The 23,563-nt window shown below is 48.5% G+C and overlaps 1 protein-coding gene and 1 long non-coding RNA gene across 3 annotated transcripts in view; one reads left to right on the forward strand and one right to left on the reverse strand.

The window, feature by feature from the left end:
- Positions 1-427: 427 nt before the first annotated feature.
- LOC310649869 lies at positions 428-4,728 on the reverse strand. The gene is made up of 2 exons (XR_014494323.1): positions 4,494-4,728; positions 428-922 (listed from the first exon to the last, which is right to left on the reverse strand). It is a non-coding gene; the product is annotated as an uncharacterized lncRNA (long non-coding RNA).
- A 903-nt stretch (positions 4,729-5,631) lies between these two features.
- The window catches only part of POLR2A (RNA polymerase II subunit A), a 40,691-nt gene continuing 22,759 nt past the window's right edge, over positions 5,632-23,563 (forward strand). The window contains exons 1-10 of one of the 2 annotated variants that reach the window (XM_083377615.1): positions 5,632-6,117; positions 9,646-9,778; positions 9,862-9,998; positions 11,688-11,861; positions 15,936-16,217; positions 17,181-17,342; positions 19,262-19,482; positions 20,702-20,834; positions 21,676-21,800; positions 23,188-23,398. In XM_083377615.1, coding sequence (XP_083233741.1) covers positions 6,028-6,117; positions 9,646-9,778; positions 9,862-9,998; positions 11,688-11,861; positions 15,936-16,217; positions 17,181-17,342; positions 19,262-19,482; positions 20,702-20,834; positions 21,676-21,800; positions 23,188-23,398 — 1,668 coding nt within the window. In that variant the 5' untranslated portion in view covers positions 5,632-6,027. Of the gene's footprint in view, positions 6,118-9,645; positions 9,779-9,861; positions 9,999-11,687; positions 11,862-14,238; positions 15,052-15,935; positions 16,218-17,180; positions 17,343-19,261; positions 19,483-20,701; positions 20,835-21,675; positions 21,801-23,187; positions 23,399-23,563 lie in introns of those variants that run through there. The other variant, XM_083377616.1, reaches the window with a different exon arrangement.

Below are 23,563 nucleotides of genomic sequence, written 5' to 3' on the forward strand. Positions count from 1 at the left end.
TCTTGGTGGTCTTCTTGCAGACCTTTCATGACCCAACTAGGGAACATCATCACTGCTCACTGTAGTGACGTGATCAGTCTGAACAAAACCACCAAGCTCGGAGAGCTAAAAGGACACCCCCCCCCAATATGCAGGAGCCGCACGTAAATCAAACATCGTGAAACAAGGTTTAACATCCAACGTTTTAACCTTTTAATTGTCTGATAGCTATTTATGACATTTGGCAGCCGCGGGGAGCTGCTTTGAGGGCAAGCTGAGCGGCATCCAATTGAACAAACCACAATGGCCGCATTCACACAACCCGGGACGGCAAAAGCCAACCAGCCACACGACCGTTTAGCGCAGCCGTTTCACCGGGACCCCCTCCGTGTTTGCACGTCGGTGTTTCTTCCCTCCCAAAAGTCTGCCGGTCAATCTTTCTTTTCACCCCCCTCTTCCTGGTTTTAAACACATGGCATCCATTTTATCTTTTAATTCCCCTCCAAATTTCTGCGGAAGGATACAGCGTAGGGACAGAAGCTCGTGCTAGCAATGCAAGCATCAGGCTGAGCCGTGCCAAAAATACCTTATTTTGATTTTTCCCAACTACCGTCCGTTTCTTGGACCATCGGGATGCTTTCAGATTCTTCTCTCTTTTTCCTGAATATCCCGTTTTTTGGCCTATATCCCATTCCTTCTCCTGCCAGAAACCCTAAAAAATAAAATAAAATTGCTACCCCACTACAGGTTAGTCCTCGTGTTACAGCAGCTCATTTAGTGACCCTTCGAAGCTATAACGACACTGAAAAATGTGACCTTATGGCCGTTTTTCGGAGTTTGCAGCATCCCCAGGATCTAGGGCATCAAAATCCAGACGCTTGGCCACCGACTCGCGCTTATGACCGTTGCTGTGTCCCAAGGTCATGTGATCGCTTTTTGTGACCTTTTGAAAAGCAAAGTCGGGGGGGGGGGGGAAAGTCAGTTAGCAAATGTCTCACTTAAGAACAGAAATTTGGGGGTTTAATTGTGGTCACAAGTCAAGGACTACCTATATTTAAATTAAGACCTTCCTCCACCCCCTCAGCAGATCACTCAGCCCTTTTAAAGGGTCAGTAAATTATAGTGAATGTAATAATGAACAAATATTTAATGAATTTAATAAACTTATTAAATTTAATAATAGCACCGTGGAGGTGATTGATCGAGGAACAACGGATCCCCCTCCCCCCTTGCCCTCAGATTTTAATGTTTGGTTTTAATTTATTTATGCTTTAATACACGTAGAGGTATATTTTTAGGATTGCAAGCCGCCCAGTTACCCTATGGTACAAATTTTTTTAATAAATAAATATCTTTGGTCACTCGGGTTTTTTCCCACGTAGAATTGGAGGTATCAGGGAGGATGACGGATGAGATTTCGTCGAAACGTTGCCCTGATACCTCCAATTCTACGTGGGGAAAAAACCCGAATGACCAAAGATCTACATACAAACACCCGCGAAAACCAAAGAAAAACTGGTTATTTGGAGACAAGAGCTTCTGGCAACTTACTGTCTCCCCATCCCAGGTTTTTCTAATCCTGTCAAAAACACATCAAAATAAAGGCAACAAGAAAGAAAAAGGAGCAGTGCTAAAGGAGGAAGAGAGAGAGAGAGAGAGAGAAAAAGAGAGAGAGAGAGGGGGGGGGGATATGGCTTCCCTCTTTTTCGGCCCTGTAAAATACTATATATACAGTGGGACAAAAAAGTATTTAGTCAGCCACCAATTGTGCAAGTTCTCCCACTTAAAAAGTTGAGAGCGCCCTTAATTTTCATCCTAGGTATACCTCAACTACGAGAGACAAAATGGGGGGGAAAGAATCCAGGAAATCACATTGTAGGATTTCTAACGAATTTATTTGCAAATTATGGTGGAAAATAAATATTTCGTCAATAACAAAAGTTCATCTCAATACTTTGTTATATACCCTTTGTTGGCAATGACAAGAGGTCAAACGTTTTCTGTGAGTCTTCACAAGGTTTGCACACACTGTTGCTGGTATTTTGGCCCATTCCTCCATGCAGATCTCCTCTAGAGCAGTGATGTTTTGGGGCTGTCGCTGGGCAACACGGACTTTCAACTCCCTCCAAAGGTTTTCTATGGGGTTGAGATCTGGAGATTGGCTAGGCCACTCCAGGACCTTGAAATGCTTCTTACGAAGCCACTCCTTCGTTGCCCAGGCGGTGTGTTTGGGATCATTGTCATGCTGAAAGACCCAGCCACGTTTCATCTTCAATGCTCTTGCTGACGGAAGGAGGTTTTCACTCAAAATCTCACAATACATGGCCCCATTCATTCTTTCCTTTACACGGATCAGTCGTCCTGGTCCCTTTGCAGAAAAACAGCCCCAAAGCATGATGTTTCCACCCCCATGCTTCACAGTAGGTATGATGTTCTTTGGATGCAACTCAGCATTCTTTCTCCTCCAAACACGAGTTTTTACCAAAAAGTTCTACTTTGGTTTCATCTGACCATATGACATTCTCCCAATCCTGTTCTGGATCATCCAAATGCTCTCTAGCAAACTTCAGACGGGCCCGGACATGTACTGGCTTAAGCAAGGGGACACATCTGGCACTGCAGGATTTGAGTCCCTGGCGGCGTAGTGTTACTGTTAGTAGCCTTTGTTACTTTGGTCCTAGCTCTCTGCAGGTCATTCACTAGGTCCCCCCGTGTGGTTCTGGGATTTTTGCTGACCGTTCTTGTGATCATTTTGACCCCACGAGGTGAGATCTTGCGTGGAGCCCCAGAATGAGGGAGATTATCAGCGGTCTTGTATGTCTTCCATTTTCTAATAATTGCTCCCACAGTTGATTTCTTCACACCAAGCTGCTTGCCTATTGCAAATTTAGTCTTCCCAGCATGGTGCAGGTCTACAATTTTGTTTCTGGTGTCCTTCGGCAGCTCTTTGGTCTTGGCCATAGTGGATTGATTTATTTAGCGTATGGCTGGTCAAACACAGAATTAAAAGCACTTCATATTTACAAGTTAGAACAATTAAATGTTTTTTTTAAAGAAGCAATTATAAAACCTAAGAGGAAAACAGAAATAACATTTCAGAGTTTAATGTCGAGTTTGGAGATCCAGTCAGTAGCTGCCATTGTTACGGAGAGGAAGTCCTTAAAATCTCCTGAGTATCTTCTATTACATAGAAACTCCATAGTGGAGTTTGGAGTGTGACTGTTTGAGGTTGTGGACTGGTGTCTTTCATATTGATAACAAGTTCAACCAGGTGCCATTCATACAGGTGGAAGCCAGAGGAGCATCTAAAAGAAGTTGTTACAGGTCTGCGAGAGCCAGAAATCTTGGCTTGTTTGCAGGTGACCAAATACTTATTTTACCGAGGAACGTACGAATTAATTCATTAGAAATCCGACAATGTGATTTCCTGGATTCTTTCCCCCCATTTTGTCTCTCATAGTTGAGGTATACCTATGATGAAAATTACAGGCCTCTCTCATCTTTTTAAGAGGGAGAACTTGCACAATTGGTGGCTGACTAAATACTTTTTTTGTCCCACTGTATGGTATTTGTGTATGCGAATGCATATATGTGTATGTATGTATATATGTATATATACATGAAGGCTACTGCTAAGCTTGTAAGCCGCCCTGAGTCTCGGAGAAGGGCGGGATATAAATGTAATAAAAACAAAAATAAATAAATAAATAAATATGTGTATGTATGTATATGTGCGTGTGTATAAATATACACACACACCCCCATATACACACACACCCATATATATATTTCACCCTCAACGTCATTTCTTCCATTCACGCTTCTTTATGAAGGTTACAGTCCTGTAAAAAAGACAAAATGAAAATAAAGAGAGAAGCAGGAAAAGTGAAAGAGAGGGAGAAGACCAGTGCAAGGAAGGAAGGAAAAAAAAGCCAAGGCTTTTTTTGCCCCCCCCAGGAACAAAATACAAAAATAAAATGTTTTTTTTCCCCTTTTCTCCCCCCCCCAACTTCCAGATTTTATTGTGCTGGGGTTGCAAACAGGCCTAACACAACTCCACAGTGACCCTATCTATGGTGGGAAGCTTTCCCCATAGGATGGGGGGACCCCCTTTTTCCCTAGGGAGGGGGCAAGACACCCCTCAATCTGCCCCCCTTTAACCTCCCCCTCCCCACACATTGAGCCCCCCCAATCCTTTATTAACTGCCCACTTCTCCATTCACTCCAAATTTGTTCTCTCTCACACCTCATGGCCTCAGGAGCCCCCCCAAATCGCTTCCCCTCCCCCCAGCCCCCCATGAGGGCCCCCCATTATTTACTTCCTCCCTGCCCCCCCATCCACTCCTGTCAGATAATTTTCACCCCTAGACCGAGTTTTTTCCCCATTTTCCTGTCACACTTTCACACCCCACCCCCTCAATAGCAGCCAAGTCCTGACAACCCCCCCCTCCCCTCCCCAAGTCGCCCCTTCACAAAGAAATAAATCGTTCCAGCCCCCATGAAGATGAATTCACCTGTTCCGGCTCGTAATTCCCCTATTTTTTCGCCCTCCGTAAGCCTCAAATCGGGCTCCGGCAAGGCCCGAGTCAGTTGTGGAAGTTAGGCCCCGAAGCAGCGCGCTTTCCTAAGCGGAGCAGCCGGGCGAGAGCGCGCCTCTCACGGCCAGGAGAATCACGCGAGCCCGAGGCCTCGTAGGCCGCTCGTCGGAGCGTTCCATCCTCCTCGGCTACTCGCTCGATCAAAGCTGGCTCTGAGAGGCACCCGACTCTCCACCCTCGGGGCCTCTTCGGCCATTTTCGGAAACGTTCGGCAGGTGGCCACTCCCCCCTCCCCCAAAAGGGGCGGGTTTGTTTCCCCCCCCGCCTTTCGCAGCTCATGAATAGTCAATGAGGCAGGTCGGAAATCTTCGGGAAAGGCGCTTTTTTTCCGTCAGGACTGTACCACGAGCAAAGGGAAGGGGGGGAAAGCAGAATAATTAAGGAAATTGTATATTAATCTAATTTGAGAGGAATGGCAAGGCTTGGGCTCTATCAAATAAGCTTTTGGGGTTTAGGCCTTTTTAGAATAACTTGCAGTCTTTGCAAAAAAAAAAAACAACAACCCCCAAACTGCTTCCATTGCATTACAAGCTGCCGAAAAAACTTTTAAGTTTGAAAAGACCCAAGTAATTCTACCAAGCACGCCAAAGGACGTCTTATCCAAATGTTTTTCAGTAACCTAATTACTTTCTTTAGTCCAAATTGCCTTGTGCACACCATTTCGGATCTCTGTTCAACAGGCGTTTTTTTTAAATAATAAAAAGCACGACTGAGCCGAAAGTTAGGCAAACCGAAAACGACCCGGCTGCCTCGCCCCTCCCCCCGAAAAAAATAATAACGCAACAAACCCTAATTAACGTTTCTATCATTTATTTACTGTACGTTTCCTTTCCCCCCCCCCCCAGCCACCAATTTGGTTCGATCTTTTCTCCCTCTCCGGCGCCGCCTCTTTTCTTCTTTCCCCCCCTCCCAACCTCTGGCCTGGCCACGCCTCCTTCCGTTGGGAGACCGCGCAGCCGCGGCCCCGCCCCCTCCTCCGCCTTCGCCCTTGCCGTTGTACTCCTGTAGCCCCGTGTCGGGGGAGCGAGGCTATATAAGGCGGCGACGGAGCCGCCTTCGCTCAGTCGCGCCGGAGAGCGCGGAGGGAGAGGACAGGAGGGAGGGGAGAAGCGGCCGGACGTGGTCGCGTGTAGGGGGGGGGAAGGAAAAAAAAATCGCCGCCGGGGACGCCGCTTCCTCCTCCTCCTCTTCCCCGCGTGGGTTGGACTGGCATCCCGGCGTGGGGAACGAGCTCGGTCCGGCGGCGTAAAAAAAAAAAAAGCCAACCAACCGGCGGCTGCTGTGGCCTCTTCCGGGCTGGTGACGAACTAAGGCGGAGGCAGAGCAACAGCAGCAGCGGCGGCGGCGGCGTCACGTGACTCCGAGGAAGGAAGGAAGGAAGGAGAGAGAGAAAAAAAAAGGAGGCGGCTGCGGACGCGAGAAAGGGGGGGGGGCCGAAAAGAGGGGCAAGATGCACGGGGGCGCGCCCTCCGGGGACAGCGCGTGCCCGCTGCGCACCATCAAGCGCGTGCAGTTCGGCATCCTCAGCCCGGATGAGATGGTGGGTGGTCGTCTCCAAAGTTTGCTTTTTCCATCGGAATTTGGGGAAGGGGTGTGTGTGTCTTGGGGTACTTAGGGTGGATGCTGCGACCCTCCCGACTATCCCAAGCGAGCCCCCCCCTCCTCGCTTTCCCCCCCCCTCTTTCTTGGGGGGGGTGGGCAGTTTGCAAGATTATTTTTTTTTGCAAGAAAATAAAAAAAAGGGGAAGGGTCTTCGAGTCGCTTTAGAGGGGGGGTGTTCTGGGACACCCCCTTTCTTTCTGGAGGCTTTGCAAGTTATTTTTTTTTTGGGCAGGTGCGAACGAATGCCTCTTTGCAAAACGAAGAGAGAGAGAAATTGGGGTGGTGGGTGGGGGGGTTTGGCCCGATTTTGCCCTCCCGTCGGAATTGGAGGGAGGGAGGGGGGGTGTCTTGGAGTATTTTAGGAGTTTTCTGGGTCGGACTCTTTCCCCCAGCAGCCCCCCCCCACCCCACCTGCCCTCTTTCTGGTGGTCTTTGCACTTTTTTTTTTGTTGCAAGCGCAAATGCTTCTTTGCAGAAGCGAAAATGAATTGAGGGGTTGAGTTACTTAGAGGGGGGGGCTGTGACCACCCTACTCTCCGAACCCGCCCCCCCCCCTTCCTCTCTCGGGAGGTTTGCAGTTTTGCCAAGTGCAAAATGGCTCTTTGAAAAAAGAAGAAAAAAGGAAGCTCCATCTGTTTATCAGTGCCCCCTCCCTTTTCGAACCAAAGTGGTTTCACTCTGGATTGGGGTGTCTCTCTCTCTCTCTCTCTCTCTCTCTCTCTCTCCTTTCTCTCTCTCTCTCTCTCTCTCTCTCTCCTTTCTTTCTCTCTCTTTCTCTTTCTCTCTCTCTCCTTTCTTTCTCTCTCTCTCTCTCTCTCTCTCTCTCCTTTCTCTCTCTCTTTCTCTCTCTCTCTCTCTCCTTTCTTTCTCTCTCTTTCTCTTTCTCTCTCTCTCCTTTCTTTCTCTCTCTTTCTCTCTCTCTCTCTCTCTCTCTCTCTCTCTCTCTCTCTGTCTCCCCCCATCCCCCATTTCTTTTAATCCTGATTTTTAGGAGTGTGGGGGCTGGATAAAGACTCCTGGCCAAAATTACAAAATCATCAAATGTATATGCCGCTGCTCTCCCCTGTATCCGGAGCGACTCTGGGGCAAGCGGTTGGCAACTTGGAAAATTTGGGCAGAATTTTGGGCCGCTGAAGCTTTGGATTGACCGATCTGATTTTTATCACCCCACTATTAATACTTCTATAAGAAAAATTTTAAGCAACGGGGTGGGCAAATTGGCAGCTCAAGGGGGGGGGGAGAGCCTTCAAAAGAGTTTGCTTGCTGAGATTTCAAGATGGTTTTACTCAATTTTTACCCCCGCCTTTATTACTTTACAAGTCACTCAAGGCAAGCGATAATTCCGAATCCTCCTCCTCCTTCTTCCCCACATCAACCCTGTGAGGTGGGCCGGGCTGAGAAAGAGGAGCTGGCCCATCCTCACCCAGTCGCTACAACCTGCTAGTTAACTTATTGAATCCCCATAAGTTTTGTGTCATTTTGTTTTTTTATCGTTTTGTTACATTGTAAACCACCCAGAATCCCCGGCAACACTAAAATGGGCAGCATACAAATTTAATACACATCTAAGCAAACCTAGTACAGTTAGTCCTCAACTTAAAGCACTTCATTTAGTGACCGGTTGAAATTACAACGGCACTGAAAATTACGACCGTTTTTTCCCCATTTAAGACGGTTGCGGCGTCCGTCACGGTCACGTGATTTGCGTTCGGCCGCTTGACAACTGACACGTTTATGACGGTTGCGGCGTCTCGGGGTTGCATGATCTCCTTTTGCGACAAACACCCCCCCCCAACAATGGGGAAGCCAGATTAACTTAACAACCATGTTGCCAACTTAACAATTGCAGTCATATGCTTAACCACAAAACCGGTTGTAAATTTGGGCAAAACTCACTTAACGAATGTCTCAGCGAGAGAAAATGTTGGGCTCAATCGTCGTAACTTGGGGACTTCCTGTAAGCTGATTGGAAAGTATTCTGTAGGCTTAAGCGACTTTATTGCACAATACTGCTTAGGCTTCGTTTTTTGCTCCAACCGTAGGCCTTTTTGTCCAGAATTCTGCCAAGCCAGATTTTCAAGCTCCCCTTCTCTCTCTCTCTTTTTTTTTGCAAAAGCCCCTTTGTGTGTGTGTGTGTGTGTGTGTGTGTGTATATGTTTAGAGGGGGTGAGACTGTGAAACACATCTTTCTGCCAATGATATGGGGTAACTCCTGTTTATTTTTCTTCCCAGTTGGCAAAACTAATATCTTACTAAGCCAGAGGGATTTGTGACAATTGATGTTAAACCTGCGGTTGTGACAATTTGAACAATCTCGTATTGGTGCAGTGAAAACAAAAAGCGCTCTCCTGTTAATCCCATTGGCAATAAATCTGAATTAGAAGAGATGTTTTTTTGTGGGGGGTATCCTAATCAGAGATTTCATTTTGCTATTTTTATTGATTTCATCGATAAGCCAGCTTTTATTAATTTCTGCAGGATAGCAAATCTATCCAGCATGCTTTCCTCCCATTTTCCCCACAACAACAACTCGGTGAGGTGGGCTGGAATGAGAGAGAGGGGGGGGGATTGGCTTAAGGTCACCCAGCCGGGTTTCATACCTGAGGCGGGATTAGAACTCACCGTCTCCTAGTGTTTGGCTGAAAGTCACCCAGCTGGGTTTTGTGACTAAGGCAGGACTAGAACTCACTGTCTCCTGGTGATTGATCCAAAGGCATTCAGCTGCTTTTCATGCCTAAACTGGGACTAGAACTCACCAGCTCCTGGTGATTGGCCCAAAGTCACCCAGCCAGGTTTTACATCTAAGGCGGGACTAGAACTCTCCATCACCTGGTGATTGGCCCAAAGTCACCCACTTGGGTTTCACGCCTATGGCAGGGCTAGAACTCTCCGTCACCTGGTGATTGGCCCAAAGTCACCCGGCTGGCTTTTGTGCCTAAGGCGGGACTAGAACTCTCTTATCGCCTGGTGATTGGCCCAAAGTCAACCAACCGGTTTTCATGCCTAAGGCAGGACTAGAACTCCCAGTCTCCCAGTTTTTAGCCTGCTTCCTTAACCCCTAGACCAGGGGTAGGCATCCTTGGCTCTTTTATGGCTCGTGGACCTCAACTCCCAGAATTCATCAGCCAGCATGGGGGAACTATGGCTCCCTTGATGACTCGTGGACTTCAACTCCCAGAATTCCTGAGCCAGCCTGGCTCAGCTTGGAAACCTCTCCCTTTTCCCTCAGCCTGACTGGCTGAGGAATTCTGGGAGTTGAAGTCCACGAGTCATAAAAGAGCCAAGGTGGCCTAGCCCTGGACTAGGCCAAGCTGAATCAACACCTTCCCTTGGCATCTTTTCTTCCCCCTAAGTATGAACCCCCTTGCTGGGGTCGCCACGGTTTTGTGGCGCCTTCACACTTTTTAACCAACCGCCCTTCCTTCCCAGCGCCCGCCACTCACCCTCTCTTCGCTTGCATTTCCAGAAACGGATGTCGGTGACCGAAGCGGGCATCAGGTATCCAGAGACCACCGAAGGCGGTCGGCCCAAGCTGGGGGGGTTGATGGACCCACGCCAAGGGGTCATCGAAAGGACCGGGCGGTGCCAGACGTGTGCAGGTGAGGACCCTGGCCGCGCCCTCGCCTGTCCAAAGGCTCGGCGTGGCCGGCGGGCATCACCACCTTCCGTTTCTCTCCGGCAGGCAACATGACGGAGTGTCCCGGCCATTTTGGCCACATCGAGCTGGCCAAGCCGGTCTTCCACGTTGGCTTTTTAGGGAAAACCATGAAAGTCCTCCGCTGCGTTTGTTTCTTCTGCTCCAAACTGCTGGTCGATTCGGTGAGTGACGAGACACACACACACACACACACACACACACACACACACACAAACACGCGGCTGAATCCTGAGCTTCAGAAAAGTTGAAGTCTGGGATTTTTATTTATTTATTTTTACATATGTTTTTATTGATTTTTAACATACGCCTTAATATTTGTGAAAGCATCGTGTGGTCTGGGTTAACGTTTAAAAAAACAATAACAATTTATAGAATCCTATAGTCCGTATGATAGCTTTCCACGATTTCCTCCTTTCCCCGTAATATTCTCTTTGGCCAACCCTAATAAATGCCAAATGAAACGCAAACATTTTTTCTCGCGTTTCTGCAAGTAATAACCACATCAATCTAAAGCTGCTTTTCGTTGGTCTTCTTGCCTCGTCGGAAATCCTGTTTGCATTCTTACTTGAAATGTGTTTTTCCCCACAATATCCAAAACTTTTCTTGCTGGCTAAGACTTCCTCAGATTTTTAGCCTTTAGCCCAAAATGTCTGCGGCTAAGCGAGGCGTTTGTTAAAGCGAGCTTTGCCCCCCCCCCATTTTACGGCCACCGTTGTTCAGTGAATCACTGCACCGCTTAAGTTAGTTCCGAAGTGAATCCGAACTCCCCGTTCACTCTGCTCGACAGAAGGCGGCAAATGGAGATCACGTGACACACACCCCCACACACGGGGGAATGCTGCGACGGTCATTAAGTGTGAAAAACAGTCATAAGCCGCTATTTTTCAGTGCTGTTGTAACTTTGGTCACTAAGCAAGCCATTGTAAGTTGAGGACTAGCTGTAGTCGGGGCTAAAGTAGAGCGTAGAGCAGATCTGCCTGTTTTATAGCCCGCCCCCCACCCCCACCCCAGTCCTTTGGCTGGCCCTGTTTGGGCGTACGCGAATCAAAAATTAGAAATTCGAAATCAGCTGTAAATTAAGTTTATGCCACACACAGGATACAGCTGGGTTTTTTTTTAATCCCATTTATATCCCGCCCTTCTCCGAAGACTCAGGGCGGCTTACAATCTAAGCACAAATCAATTGCTTTTATGGACAGTCCCTGACTTACAACAGTTTGTCTCGTGACCGTGCAAAGTTAAACAACGACCCTGGGGGGGGGAAATAGTGACTTATGACGGTTCTTCACACTTAACGGCCGTTGCAACATCCCCAGAGTCACGTGATCAAAATTTGAGACGCTCGGACACTGACATTTCTGACGGTCGTGGCATCGTGTGTGTGTGTGTGTGTGTGTGTGTGTGTGTGTGTGTGTGTCACGTGACCCCCTTTTGCACCCTCCTTTACAAGCAAGGAAGTCGGAAACATTGAACGACGGGCTCGCTCACTTAACAACTGCAGCGATTTGCTTAACGAGGGGGGCAAGGAAGGTGGTGAAACGGAGGAAAATTTGGGCTCTGCTGGGGTCGTGAGGACTACCTGTGTTTTGTTTGTGTCTTTTAGGGTTTTTTTTTGTTGTTTGTTTGTTTTAAATTTTAAGATTGTAAGCCCAAGGTATCGGAATTACCTTGCTTAGGTAAGACGGGCAGCCGGTTTCATTTTTAACGAATAAAACAAGGCAGAGATTGCCCGAAGTCCCCTGGGGCGCAGGGCACGGAGCCCCGTCTTGTGAGCTGGGGGGGGGAGTCATTTCCCCTGTGTGTGTGTGTGTGTGTGTGTGTGTGTGAGTTTTTCCTTCTTTCCCCTGCAGAACAACCCGAAGATCAAAGACATCTTGGCCAAATCCAAAGGGCAGCCGAAGAAGCGCCTGACCCACGTCTACGACCTCTGCAAGGGCAAGAACATCTGCGAGGGAGGAGAAGAGATGGACAACAAATTTGGGGTGGAGCAGCCCGAAGGCGACGAGGACCTCACCAAGGAAAAGGTGAGGAGCCCCGGCGGGCTGGAGAAGGCCAAGTCGGTTTACCCCACCCCCCCAAACACACACACACACACACACACACACACACACACACACACCAACCCTCTTGGTCTTCGCTTGGCTTGGTAACCTTTTGGGGGGATTCGGTCCCGAGGTTGTGGGGACTTTAGCATTGTTTGTTGTGTGTTCTCTCCTTCTCTACAAGATCTTTTGTGCCCCGGGTTACCCAATTGAGGCTTAGCGAGGAATAACTTAGGTTGACGCCGGATGGTCCCCCCGGGATTGCCCGTCGCTTTCCGGACCCTTTTTCGAATCGGCTTTTCCTAATCTAGCCTGATGATTTATATCCGGCCTTTATTCCTCTTACAAATGACTCAAGGCAGCAAATAGACCCAGCATATCTATCATCTATCTATCTATCTATCTATCTATCTATCTATCTATCTATCTTATCTTATCTTATCTTATCTTATCTTATCTTATCTTATCATCTTATCTTATCTTATCTTATCTTTCTATCTATCTATCTATCTATCTATCTATCTATCTATCTATCTATCTTATCTATCTTATCTATCTATCGCTATTTATCTATTTTCCCCACAATAACCACCCTGGGAGTTGGGCTGGGCTGAGACGGTAGAACTGGCCCAGAGTCACCCAGCCGGATTTCATGCCTAAGGAGGGACTAGAACGCACCGTCTCCTGGGGATTGGTCCAAAGGCACCCAGCCGCCTTTTATGTCTTAAGGTGGGACTAGAACTCACCGTCGCCTGGTGATTGGTCCAAAGGCACCCAGCTGGCTTTCATGCCTAAGGAGGGACTAGAACTCACCGTCTCCTGGGGATTGGCCCAAAGGCACCCAGCCGGCTTTTATGTCTCAAGGCGGGACTAGAACTCACCATCGCCTGGTGATTGGCCCAAATGCACCCAGCTGGGTTTCATGTCTAAGGAGGGACTAGAACTCACCGTTTCCTGGTGATAGCCCAAAGGCACCCAGCCAGCTTTTATGTCTTAAGGTGGGACTAGAACTCACCGTCGCCTGGTGATTGGTCCAAAGGCACCCAGCCGGCTTTTATGTCTTAAGGCGGGACTAGAACTTACCATCTCCTGGTGATTGGTCCAAAGGCACCCAGCCGGCTTTTATGTCTTAAGGCGGGACTAGAACTCACTGTCTCCTGGCGATTGGCCCAAAGTCACCCAGCCGGCTTTCATATTATGTTTGCTTTGTAACAAACCCAGGAAATCCCAGAGTTCCTCCCCAAAAGCGCACGCCCTTATTCCGATCCAGATTAAATTGATTCACATTGACGTTCAGCCTTTGAGTGGCTTTCTGCAGCATTCGCCATCGCAGGAGCCCGTACAGAAGTGATTAGACTCGGAACATTTTCCCCTCGATAATAAATAACGAAAATGTCAATCTTGCTTGGTCAATTCTGAGCCAGAAATAACAAGTCTTGGATCCCATCTGCCTGTTGCCCGGGAGAAAACAGCTGCTTCCCTTCGCAAGGCTGAGTTTCCACTGGGAAATTAACGCACAGTCGTCAATACCTGTGATACTTCTAACGTGCTAACCTTCCAAGGGGAATCTCGTCATATTGTGTGCGCGGGTCCCACTTGCCGTTTTCGTTTTGACAAATGGATGCTCCGCATTTGTCAGTTCAGAAGCACGAATAAAACTCCCATTAACGGCTGTTTTTTTTTCTCTCTCTCTTTGTCATCAAATTTCTTTGGAGGATCAGACGGTGGTAATTCTGCTGATGGTGCCTCCTTAATTTTCTTCTGAATTAATGTAATTAATGCCCACTTAAGAGAAACAAGCAGATGATACTCTAATGGCAGAAAGTGAAGAGGAACTAAAGAGCCTCTTGTTGCGGGTGAAGAAGGAGAGTGCAAAACTTGGGTTGAAACTAAACATTAAGAAAACCAAGATCATGGCATCCGGCCCTCCCAATTCCTGGCAAATAGATGGGGAAGAAATGGAGGTGGTGACAGATTTTATTTTCCTGGGCTCCAAGATCACTGCAGATGGGGACTGCAGCCAAGAAATTAAAAGACGCTTGCTCCTGGGGAGGAAAGCCATGGCAAATCTAGACGGCACACTAAAAAGCAGAGACATCACCCTGCCGACAAAAGTGCCTATAGTCAAGGCTATGGTCTTCCCAGTTGCAATGTATGGCAGTGAAACCTGGACCATAAGAAAGGCTGAGCGCCAAAGAATGGAGGCCTTTGAACTCTGGTGCTGGAGAAGACTCCTGCGAGTTCCTTGGACTGCGAGGCGATCCAACCGGTCAGTCCTAGAGGAGATCAACCCTGACTGCTCTTTAGAAGGCCAGATCCTGAAGCTAAAACTCAAATCCTTTGGCCACCTAATGAGAAGAAAGGACTCACTGGAGAAGAGCCTAACGCTGGGAAAGGTTGAGGGCAAGAGAAGAAGGGAACGACAGAGAAGGAGGTGGCTGGATGGAGTCACTGAAGCAGAAGGCGTGAGCTTAAATGGACTCCAGAAGATGGTGGGGGACAGGAAGGCCTGGAGGAACGTCATCCATGGGGTCGCGATGAGTCGGACACGACTTCGCAGCTAACAACATCAACAAGAGAAATATGTTCCCGAAAGCTCTTAGTCTAAAGGAGTTGTTTTTTTAAAAAAAAAAATTCTGAATTTCACCTAAAGTCTCTAACCGGCTTGATTGGGGTTTCCTGTTTAAAGTCGAAGGGAACGTTGTGGCAACGCACAAAAAAAATGCACGCACAATTAGGTAGTAATGGAAAAGTGAATTTCAGCTGGGTTACGCCGTTTGCTAATGTTCCTTTGCCTAGCCCTTAAAAGACTATTCGGATGAAAATAAGAGTGATCACCCAGAAGAAAGAAAAAAAAAATAGAGAAATGTTTTCTCAAAGGGAAATATAAATTTCAAGAGAGTAGAGCATGGCTACTGGGATCAATTTCAGTTCTGTGCTGAAGGCTCTCCTGGTGGTGAGGGATCCAGTTACCTTTTGTTTTTAATATTTATTTTATCTGGCCCGTATTATTCCCATAAAGAAAGCAGTGTACAGACCTAATCTTTTTTTCTCCTATTTTCCCCACAATGACAACTCTGTGAGACAGTTTGGACCAAGAGAGAATTGCCTGGACCAAAATCACCCAACCAGCTTTCGTGGCTAAGGCAGGACTAGAACTCATCATCTCCTGGTGATTGGCGCAAAAGTACCCAGCCAGCATTCATGGCTAAGGCAGGACTAGAACTCATCATCACCTAGTGATTGGCCCAAAGACACCCAGCCAGCTTTCGTGGCTAAGAATAGAACTAGAACTCACCATCTTCTAGTGATTGGCCCAAAGGCACCCAGTCAGCTTTCGTGGCTCAGACAGGACTAGAACTCACCATCTCCTGGTGATTGGCCCAAAGACACCCAGCCAGCTTTCGTGGCTAAGAATAGAACTAGAACTCACCATCTTCTAGTGATTGGCCCAAAGACACCCAGCCAGCTTTCGTGGCTAAGAATAGAACTAGAACTCACCATCTTCTAGTGATTGGCCCAAAGACACCCAGCCAGCTTTCGTGGCTAAGAATAGAACTAGAACTCACCATCTTCTAGTGATTGGCCCAAAGACACCCAGCCAGCTTTCGTGGCTAAGAATAGAACTAGAACTCACCATCTAGTGATTGGCGCAAAGGCACCCAGTCAGCTTTCATGGCTCAGGCAGGACTAGAACTCACCATCTCCTGGTGACTGGCGCAAAAGAACCCAGCCAGCTTTCATGGCTAAGGCAGGACTAGAACTCACCCTCTCCTGATGATTGGCCCAAAGTCACCCAGCCAGCTTCCGTCCCTAAAGCGGGACTAGAACTCACCCTCTCCTGGTCTCTTCTTGCCTGGCGCTTTCAGTGCTGGACCGAACTGGGGAAAACGGGCGGAGGAAGGAGGCACGTTTGCCGCCTTTGAGTTATTTTGCAAACAACAGCGAAGGGGTGGGGGTGGGAAGTAAAAGCCCGATAGTGTCCCGGACTGAGCTTTTTTTTTTTTTTTTGCACGACCCCCCACCCCCCAGTGACGCCTCCTTCCCTCCCTCCAGGGCCACGGGGGCTGCGGGCGCTACCAGCCCAGGATCCGCCGCTCAGGCCTGGAGCTGTACGCCGAGTGGAAGCACGTGAACGAGGACTCGCAGGAGAAGAAGATCCTGCTGAGCCCAGAGCGGGTCCACGAGATCTTCAAGCGGATCTCGGACGAGGAATGCTTCATCTTGGGCATGGACCCCAAGTACGCCCGGCCGGAGTGGATGATCTGCACCGTGCTGCCCGTCCCGCCGCTCTCCGTCAGGCCGGCCGTCGTCATGCAAGGCTCGGCCAGGAATCAGGTGCCTGCGGGTGGCTCGGCCTGGGGAGGGGTGGGGGAGGGTTGGGGAGGCGTGCTTTGAACCCAAACCCAGCACCGAATTCACAGCAGCAGGCCTGGGTAGAATAGAATAAAGAATAATAAAATACGGAATGGAATGGAATGGAGTGGAATGGAATGGAAATAGGAATAGAGTAACAAAATACAGAATAGAATAGAATAACAAAATACAAAGAGTAGAATAACAAAATACAAAGTAGAGTAGAGAATAATGGAATAAAAAAAAATAAAATACAAAATAGAATAAAGTAATAGAGAATGGATTGAGTAGAATAGACTAGAATATTAAAATACAAAATACAATAATATACAGGAATAGAATGGAATATAGATAGAATAAAATACAATAGAATAAAATAGAATAATACAGAATAGAATAACAAAATAGAGAATAGAATAGAATAATAGAATAGAATAATAAAATACAAAATAGAATAGAATAATAAAATACAGGAATAGAATAGAATAGAATAATACAGAATAGAATAACAAAATACAGAATACAATAGAGAATAATAGAATAGAATAATAAAATACAAAATAGAATAAAATAATAGAAAATGGAATAGAATATTAAAATACAAAATAGAGTAATAAAATACAGGAATAGAATAGAATAATACAGAACAGAATAATAAAATACAGAATAGAGTAGGGTAGAAGAGGAGAGGAGAAAAGGACCTTAGAGGTCATCTAGTCCAACCCCCTGCCCAAACAGGAGACCGTATGCCATTTCAGACAAAAGGGCTGTCCAGTCTCTTCTTAAAAACCCCCAGTGTTGAAGCACTCAGAGCTTCTGGAGGCAATTGGTCCCAGATCGGTTGAACATCCCTCCAAGCTGCCAGGGGTCTCGCTTGTGGGGCGGGGGGGGCACACTTATTTTGTCTAACCTAGATGCTGACCACCCCTTTTCTCCTTCCCCTAGGATGACTTGACTCACAAGCTGGCCGACATTGTGAAAATCAACAACCAGCTGCGGCGGAACGAGCAGAATGGGGCGGCCGCTCACGTCATCGCGGAAGACGTCAAGCTCCTCCAGTTCCACGTGGCCACCATGGTGGACAACGAGCTGCCCGGGCTGCCCAGGGTAAGTGGCCGAAGGGTGGTGGTGGAGGGGCAGGAGCAGCCCTTGAGGAGTTTTCCTCCCCGATCTCCAGGCATCTGGTCCCCATACCTGAGAGCAACCACAGGACAGATGGGTGGACTTCAGCTCCCAGGATTCTCCAGCCCACGTGGTGGCTCCTTGGGATTGTAGCCCTCGCACATCTGCAGGACATCAGATGGGGCGAAGGCCAGGTTAAGCTAAGCCGCCGAAAGACTTATGGACCTCAGTTCCCAGAATTCCCCAGCCAGCAAGGCTAGGACAAGAAGACCAGAGGTGGCTAGATTACCTTTATTGCCATTTTGACTGGGTAACTTTCTAGTGGCAGAAAGTGAAGAAGAACTAAAGAGCCTCGTGTTGCGGGTGAAGAAGGAGAGTGCAAAAGTTGGGTTGAAACTAAACATTAAGAAAACCAAGATCATGGCATCCGGCCCTCTCAATTCCTGGGAAATAGATGAGGAAGAAATGGAGGTGGTGACAGATTTTATTTTCCTGGGCTCCAAGATCACTGCAGATGGGGACTGCAGCCAAGAAATTAAAAGACGCTTGCTCCTGGGGAGGAAAGCCATGGCAAATCTAGACAGCACACTAAAAAGCAGAGACGTCACCCCGTCAACAAAAGTGCGTAGTCAAGGCTGTGGTCCTCCCAGTTGCAATGTATGGCAGTGAAACCTGGACCATAAGAAAGGCTGAGCGCCAAAGAATTGAGGCCTTTGAACTCTGGTGCTGGAGAAGACTCCTGCGAGTCCCTTGGACTGCAAGGCGATCAAACCGGTCAGTCCTAGAGGAGATCCACCCTGACTGCTCTTTAGAAGGCCAGATCCTGAAGGTGAAACTCAAATACTTTGGCCACCTCATGAGAAGGAAGGACTCACTGGAGAAGAGCCTCATGCTGGGAAAGATTGAGGGCAAGAGAAGAAGGGGACGACAGAGAATGAGGTGGCTGGATGGAGTCCCTGAAGCAGTAGGCATGAGCTTAAAGGGACTCCAGAAGATGGTAGAGGACAGGAAGGCCTGGAGGAACGTTGTCCGTGGGGTTGTGAGGGGTCGGACACGACTTCGCAGCTAACAACAACAACTTTCTTAATAGACGTCGGGAACGTGGTCAACGTAATATATCTTGCCTTCAGCAAAGTGGGGAAAAAGCTGGCTGGGGAATGCTGGGAGTTGGGAGTGCGCCCATCTTTAAGGTTGAGAAACACTGGTTTATTGGCAAAAGAGTACGTCTTGGACCTTCCCTTCCTCTCTTCCTCTCCAGTGTCCGAGCGGGGGGGGGGGGGACACACAATCCCACCTTACCTGGACAAGGGTCTAGATCAGGGGTCTTCAAACGTCCCAGCCTGGCTGAGGAATTCTGGGAGTCGAAGTCCCCGAGTCATCCAAGGGTCAGGTTTGAAGAGCCCTGGTCTAGATGTTGTGATCTTAAGCTGCTAATTGAGTTTGACCCTCTGAATTTCAACATTGCGAGGGTCTTTCCCTGAACGCATTAATTTATTAAGAAAAGAAAAAAAAAGGGGCTGCCCGACTCACTCAGTGGCGACCGTTGACCCCACCCCCACTTCCCCGGGGACCACAAACCCACCAACCACTTGATGGCCTCCATGTCAGCTTGGGGTCTCCAGGCCCCTTGCCCAAATCCCTGTCTTTGGAGCTCTGTGGAAGAGGGTCAAAGCGGGGGGGGGGGGCGATTTCCACAGGGACGATGGGACACCCCCCGACACATACACACTCCTTTCCAGGAAAGGGCCGTGAAGCGAGAGAGAGCAGGGTCTTAAAATCCCACCTGCTGCTATGTTGTCCCCTTCCCCAAAGCCCAGGGTCTTTTTTTTTTTTAAACTTCTCGGCGTGCCGAGAGGGTCCTGATCCCCGCGCTTGCCTTCGCCCCTTCCCCCCCCCCCTCGCAGGCAATGCAAAAATCCGGCCGGCCTCTGAAGTCCTTGAAGCAGCGTCTGAAGGGGAAGGAAGGCCGAGTCCGGGGGAACCTGATGGGCAAGCGAGTGGACTTCTCCGCCCGGACGGTCATCACCCCGGACCCCAACCTCTCCATCGACCAGGTGGGCGTGCCCCGCTCCATCGCCGCCAACATGACCTTTGCGGAGATCGTGGCGCCTTTCAACATTGACAGGTGAGGGCCGAGTCTCGAGGCCGGGGATGCCCCCCCCCCGAGACACACACACACACACACACACACACACAGAGCGGCTCTTGCTGGTCTTGGCTGTCTCTTTGACCCTCTAATTAGAATTACAGACATAAAGAGACAGACAGACAGACAGAGGATGGATAGATGAAACAGAGAGAGAGATTTATATATACATACATACATATATGGATATATACACATATACATATAGATACATAGATATAGATACATAGATGTAGATGTAGAGATAGATAGATGAGAGATGGATGAAAGATAGCATTAGATGTTAGGTAGGTAGATGGATAGGCAGATAGATAAATAGAGATTGAATTAGAATTAGACGGACAAAAACAGACAGACAGGATGGATAGATCACACACACACACACACACACAGAGAGATAGTATTAGATATTAGGTAGGTAGATGGATAGGTAGATAGATAAATAGGTAGAGATTGAATTAGAATTAGACGGACAAAAACAGACATGATGGATAGATCACACAAACACACACACACACAGCATTAGATGTTAGGTAGGTAGATGGATAGGCAGATAAATAGGTAGAGATTGAATTAGAATTAGACAGACAAAAACAGATGATGGATAGATCACACACACACACACAGATAGCATTAGATGTTAGGTAGGTAGATGTATAGGCAGATAGATAAATAGGTAGAGATTGAATTAGAATTAGACAGACAAAAACAGACAGACAGATGATGGATAGATCACACACAGAGAGATAGCATTAGATGTTAGGTAGGTAGATGGATAGGCAGAGAAATAGGTAGAGATTGAATTAGAATTAGACGACAGACAGGATGGATAAATGAGACAGATATAAAGAAAGAGAGATGAGAGAGATATACCGCATTAGATGTTAGGTAGATGGATAGGCAGACAGGTAAGTAGAGATTGAAAGAATTAGACGGCAGATGATGGATACATGAGACATAGAGAGAGAGCATTAGGTAGGTAGGTAGATGGATAGGTGGATAGGCAGATGAATAGATAGGTAGAGGTTGAATTAGAATTAGACAACAAAGAGATGATGGATAGATGAGACAGATATAAAGAAAGATAGATAGATAGATAGATGATAGAGATAGATAAAATGTCTTTGGATTCTCAGCAAAATATCCCATGTGATACAAAGATGCCCCCCCCTTTAAAAAACACCCCCCCTCCCCCCAGGCTGCAGGAGCTGGTGAGCCGAGGGAACAGTCAGTATCCCGGAGCCAAGTACATCATCCGGCACAACGGGGACAGGATTGATCTCCGCTTCCACCCCAAGTCCAGCGATCTCCACTTGCAGATCGGGTACAAGGTTCGTCCTGCTGGGAAAATGGGGGGGGGACGGGACTGGTCCCAGTGGGGCAGAGGGGGGGTCCCTAACTCCCAGGTCCTTTGGGGTGAACCGAGGTAACGGCGCCCAAGGAAACGGGAGGGACGGATCTTAAACTCTGCTTAGGCAGCGTGGGATTGCACAAAAGGCTACAGGTAGTCCTCGGTTTAATGACCGAGTTTCTGTTTGCTAAACAAGCCAAAGGGAGTCGCGCTCCTGTTTTACGACCTTCCCTTTTTTTTTTTTGCCAAGGCGGTTAAGCGAATCGCCGCGGTGAACGACGCGGTCGTTAAGCAGATCCAGCTTGCCCCGTTGACTCTGCTTATGGGAAGCTACCTGGGGAGGTCACGAGTGGGGATCACGCAGCCTGCCCCCCCCCCTCACCCTCCTGGGACGCTGCAACCGATGTGTGAACACACGCCGGTTGTGCCAAAGCGCCTAAATTTGGATCCCACGACCGTAGTAGGGATGCCGTGTCGGTCATAAGTATGGGGGACCGGTCATAAGTCGCTTCTTGTAACTTTGAACAGTTACTAACCGAACGGTCGTAAGCCGAGGACTACCTGTACGCACCCTTTTTAAAGAAGGACAAAAAAAAACCCCAAACCCACAACGTTTTGCAAACCTTGCCAAATGGTTAAGTTTGTCTTGTCCTTTCGCTTCCTTTGGCTGATCAAGCACAGCGTTGGGGTGGGTTTTATTTTATTTTATTATTTTTTGGGTGGTGTGTGTGTGTGGGGGGGGGTCCTTTGCCCTGCATTTGCCCTGTGGATTTCTCTCTCCCTCCCGTCTTTCCGGCTCAACCGCTGAGCTTCCTTCCCAGGTGGAGCGACACATGTGCGACGGGGACATCGTCATTTTCAACCGGCAACCCACGCTGCACAAAATGTCCATGATGGGCCACCGAGTCCGTATCCTGCCCTGGTCCACATTCCGGCTCAATCTCAGGTTGGCCTTGTGAACCGCTCCGCTTCCTTCCCTTCTCAGCCGTTTTCAGAGGAGAATCTTATTTATTTGCGTTTATGCACCTCTTTGTGTCCCAACGTTGTTCTTAGGATGACTCCAGGTAGCAGGGAGGGAGGCAGGGAGAGGGAGAGAGAGGTTTTTGTGCCTAAGGCAGGACTAGAACTCGCTGCCTCCTGGTGATGGGGCCCAAAGTCAACCAGCTAGTTTTCGTGCCTATTTGGAGGCAGATGATAGATAGATAGATAGATAGATAGATAGATAGATAGATAGATAAAAGAAAGACAAAGAAAAAGAAAGAAGGAAGGGAAGAAAGAAAGAAAAAGAAAGAAAGAAAAAGAAACCAGGTCTTATTTTCAGGGATGCATGGTAGTTACTGTCTGAATTGGCATTTCCTGGAGTGGAGTAAAGTTTACTGCAGAAAACTCCCACCAAGGGGAAATCTCTGTATAGAAACAGGGCGAAAACCCTAATCCCCCATTTAGCCCTGATAGTGCTACCTAGTCGGGTCGTGAAACGTCTGCAAGGAAACCGCCCCGCTCGGAGAGCACCAAGGACCCCACAGTCCGTCCTTCCTTCCTTCCTTCCTTCCTTCCTTCCTTCCTTCCTTCCTTCCTTCCTTCCCTGACGATGTCCCCTAGTTGGGTCATGAAACATCTGCAAGGAAACCGCCCCGCTCAGAGAGCACCACAGTCCGTCCTTCCTTCCTTCCTTCCTTCCTTCCTTCCTTCCTTCCTTCCTTCCTTCCCTCCCTCCCTCCCTCCCTCCCTGATGATGTTCCCTAGTTGGGTCATGAAACATCTGCAAGGAAACCGCCCAGCTCGGAGAGCACCACAGTCCTTCCTTCCTTCCTTCCTTCCTTCCTTCCTTCCTTCCTTCCTTCCTTCCTTCCTTCCTTCCTTCCCTTCCTCCCTGATGATGTTCCCTAGTTGGGTCATGAAACATCTGCAAGGAAACCGCCCAGCTCGGAGAGCACCACAGTCCTTCCTTCCTTCCTTCCTTCCTTCCTTCCTTCCTTCCTTCCTTCCTTCCTTCCTTCCTTCCCTTCCTCCCTGATGATGTTCCCTAGTTGGGTCATGAAACATCTGCAAGGAAACCGCCCAGCTCAGAGAGCACCTGGGACCTCCGAGTTCAGTGTTAAGACGCAGCACCACTTGGGCCGTGTGTCTTTTTGCAAGGATCGACCAGGATGGGAGTCATAACCTTTCACCTCCGCGTCATGCAAGGCCACCTTGTCACCCCAGACCCTTCCTCCAGAGCTGGCTCCCGTCCGGCTTGGCTCTCCTCCTCCCGCGGCCTCGTCTTTGCAAACCGGCCAAACCCCTGGCTTCCCCCTATCCTGACGGGGGACGCTCTTCTTTTGCCCCCTCAGCGTCACCACCCCCTACAACGCCGACTTTGACGGCGACGAGATGAACCTCCACCTCCCCCAGTCGCTGGAGACCCGGGCGGAGATCCAGGAGCTGGCCATGGTCCCCCGGATGATCGTCACGCCCCAGTCCAACAGGCCCGTCATGGGCATCGTGCAGGACACGCTGACGGCCGTCCGCAAGTTCACCAAGAGAGACGTCTTCTTGGAGAGAGTAAGGGTCCCTCTGTTTTTCCTCCCCACACACCCATTTCTTGAGCGAAACCCTGGTTACTCTTTCCTCAATTTACAGACAGTCTTTGACTTACAACATAAGGCCCGGCGACTTACGGACGGGTCAGCGGAGCCCCAGATTTCGCTCGCTAAGCCAGACAGTAAA

Source organism: Vipera ursinii, assembly GCF_947247035.1.
Source record: "Vipera ursinii genome assembly, chromosome: Z".
Classification (NCBI taxonomy): Eukaryota; Metazoa; Chordata; class Lepidosauria; order Squamata; family Viperidae; genus Vipera; species Vipera ursinii.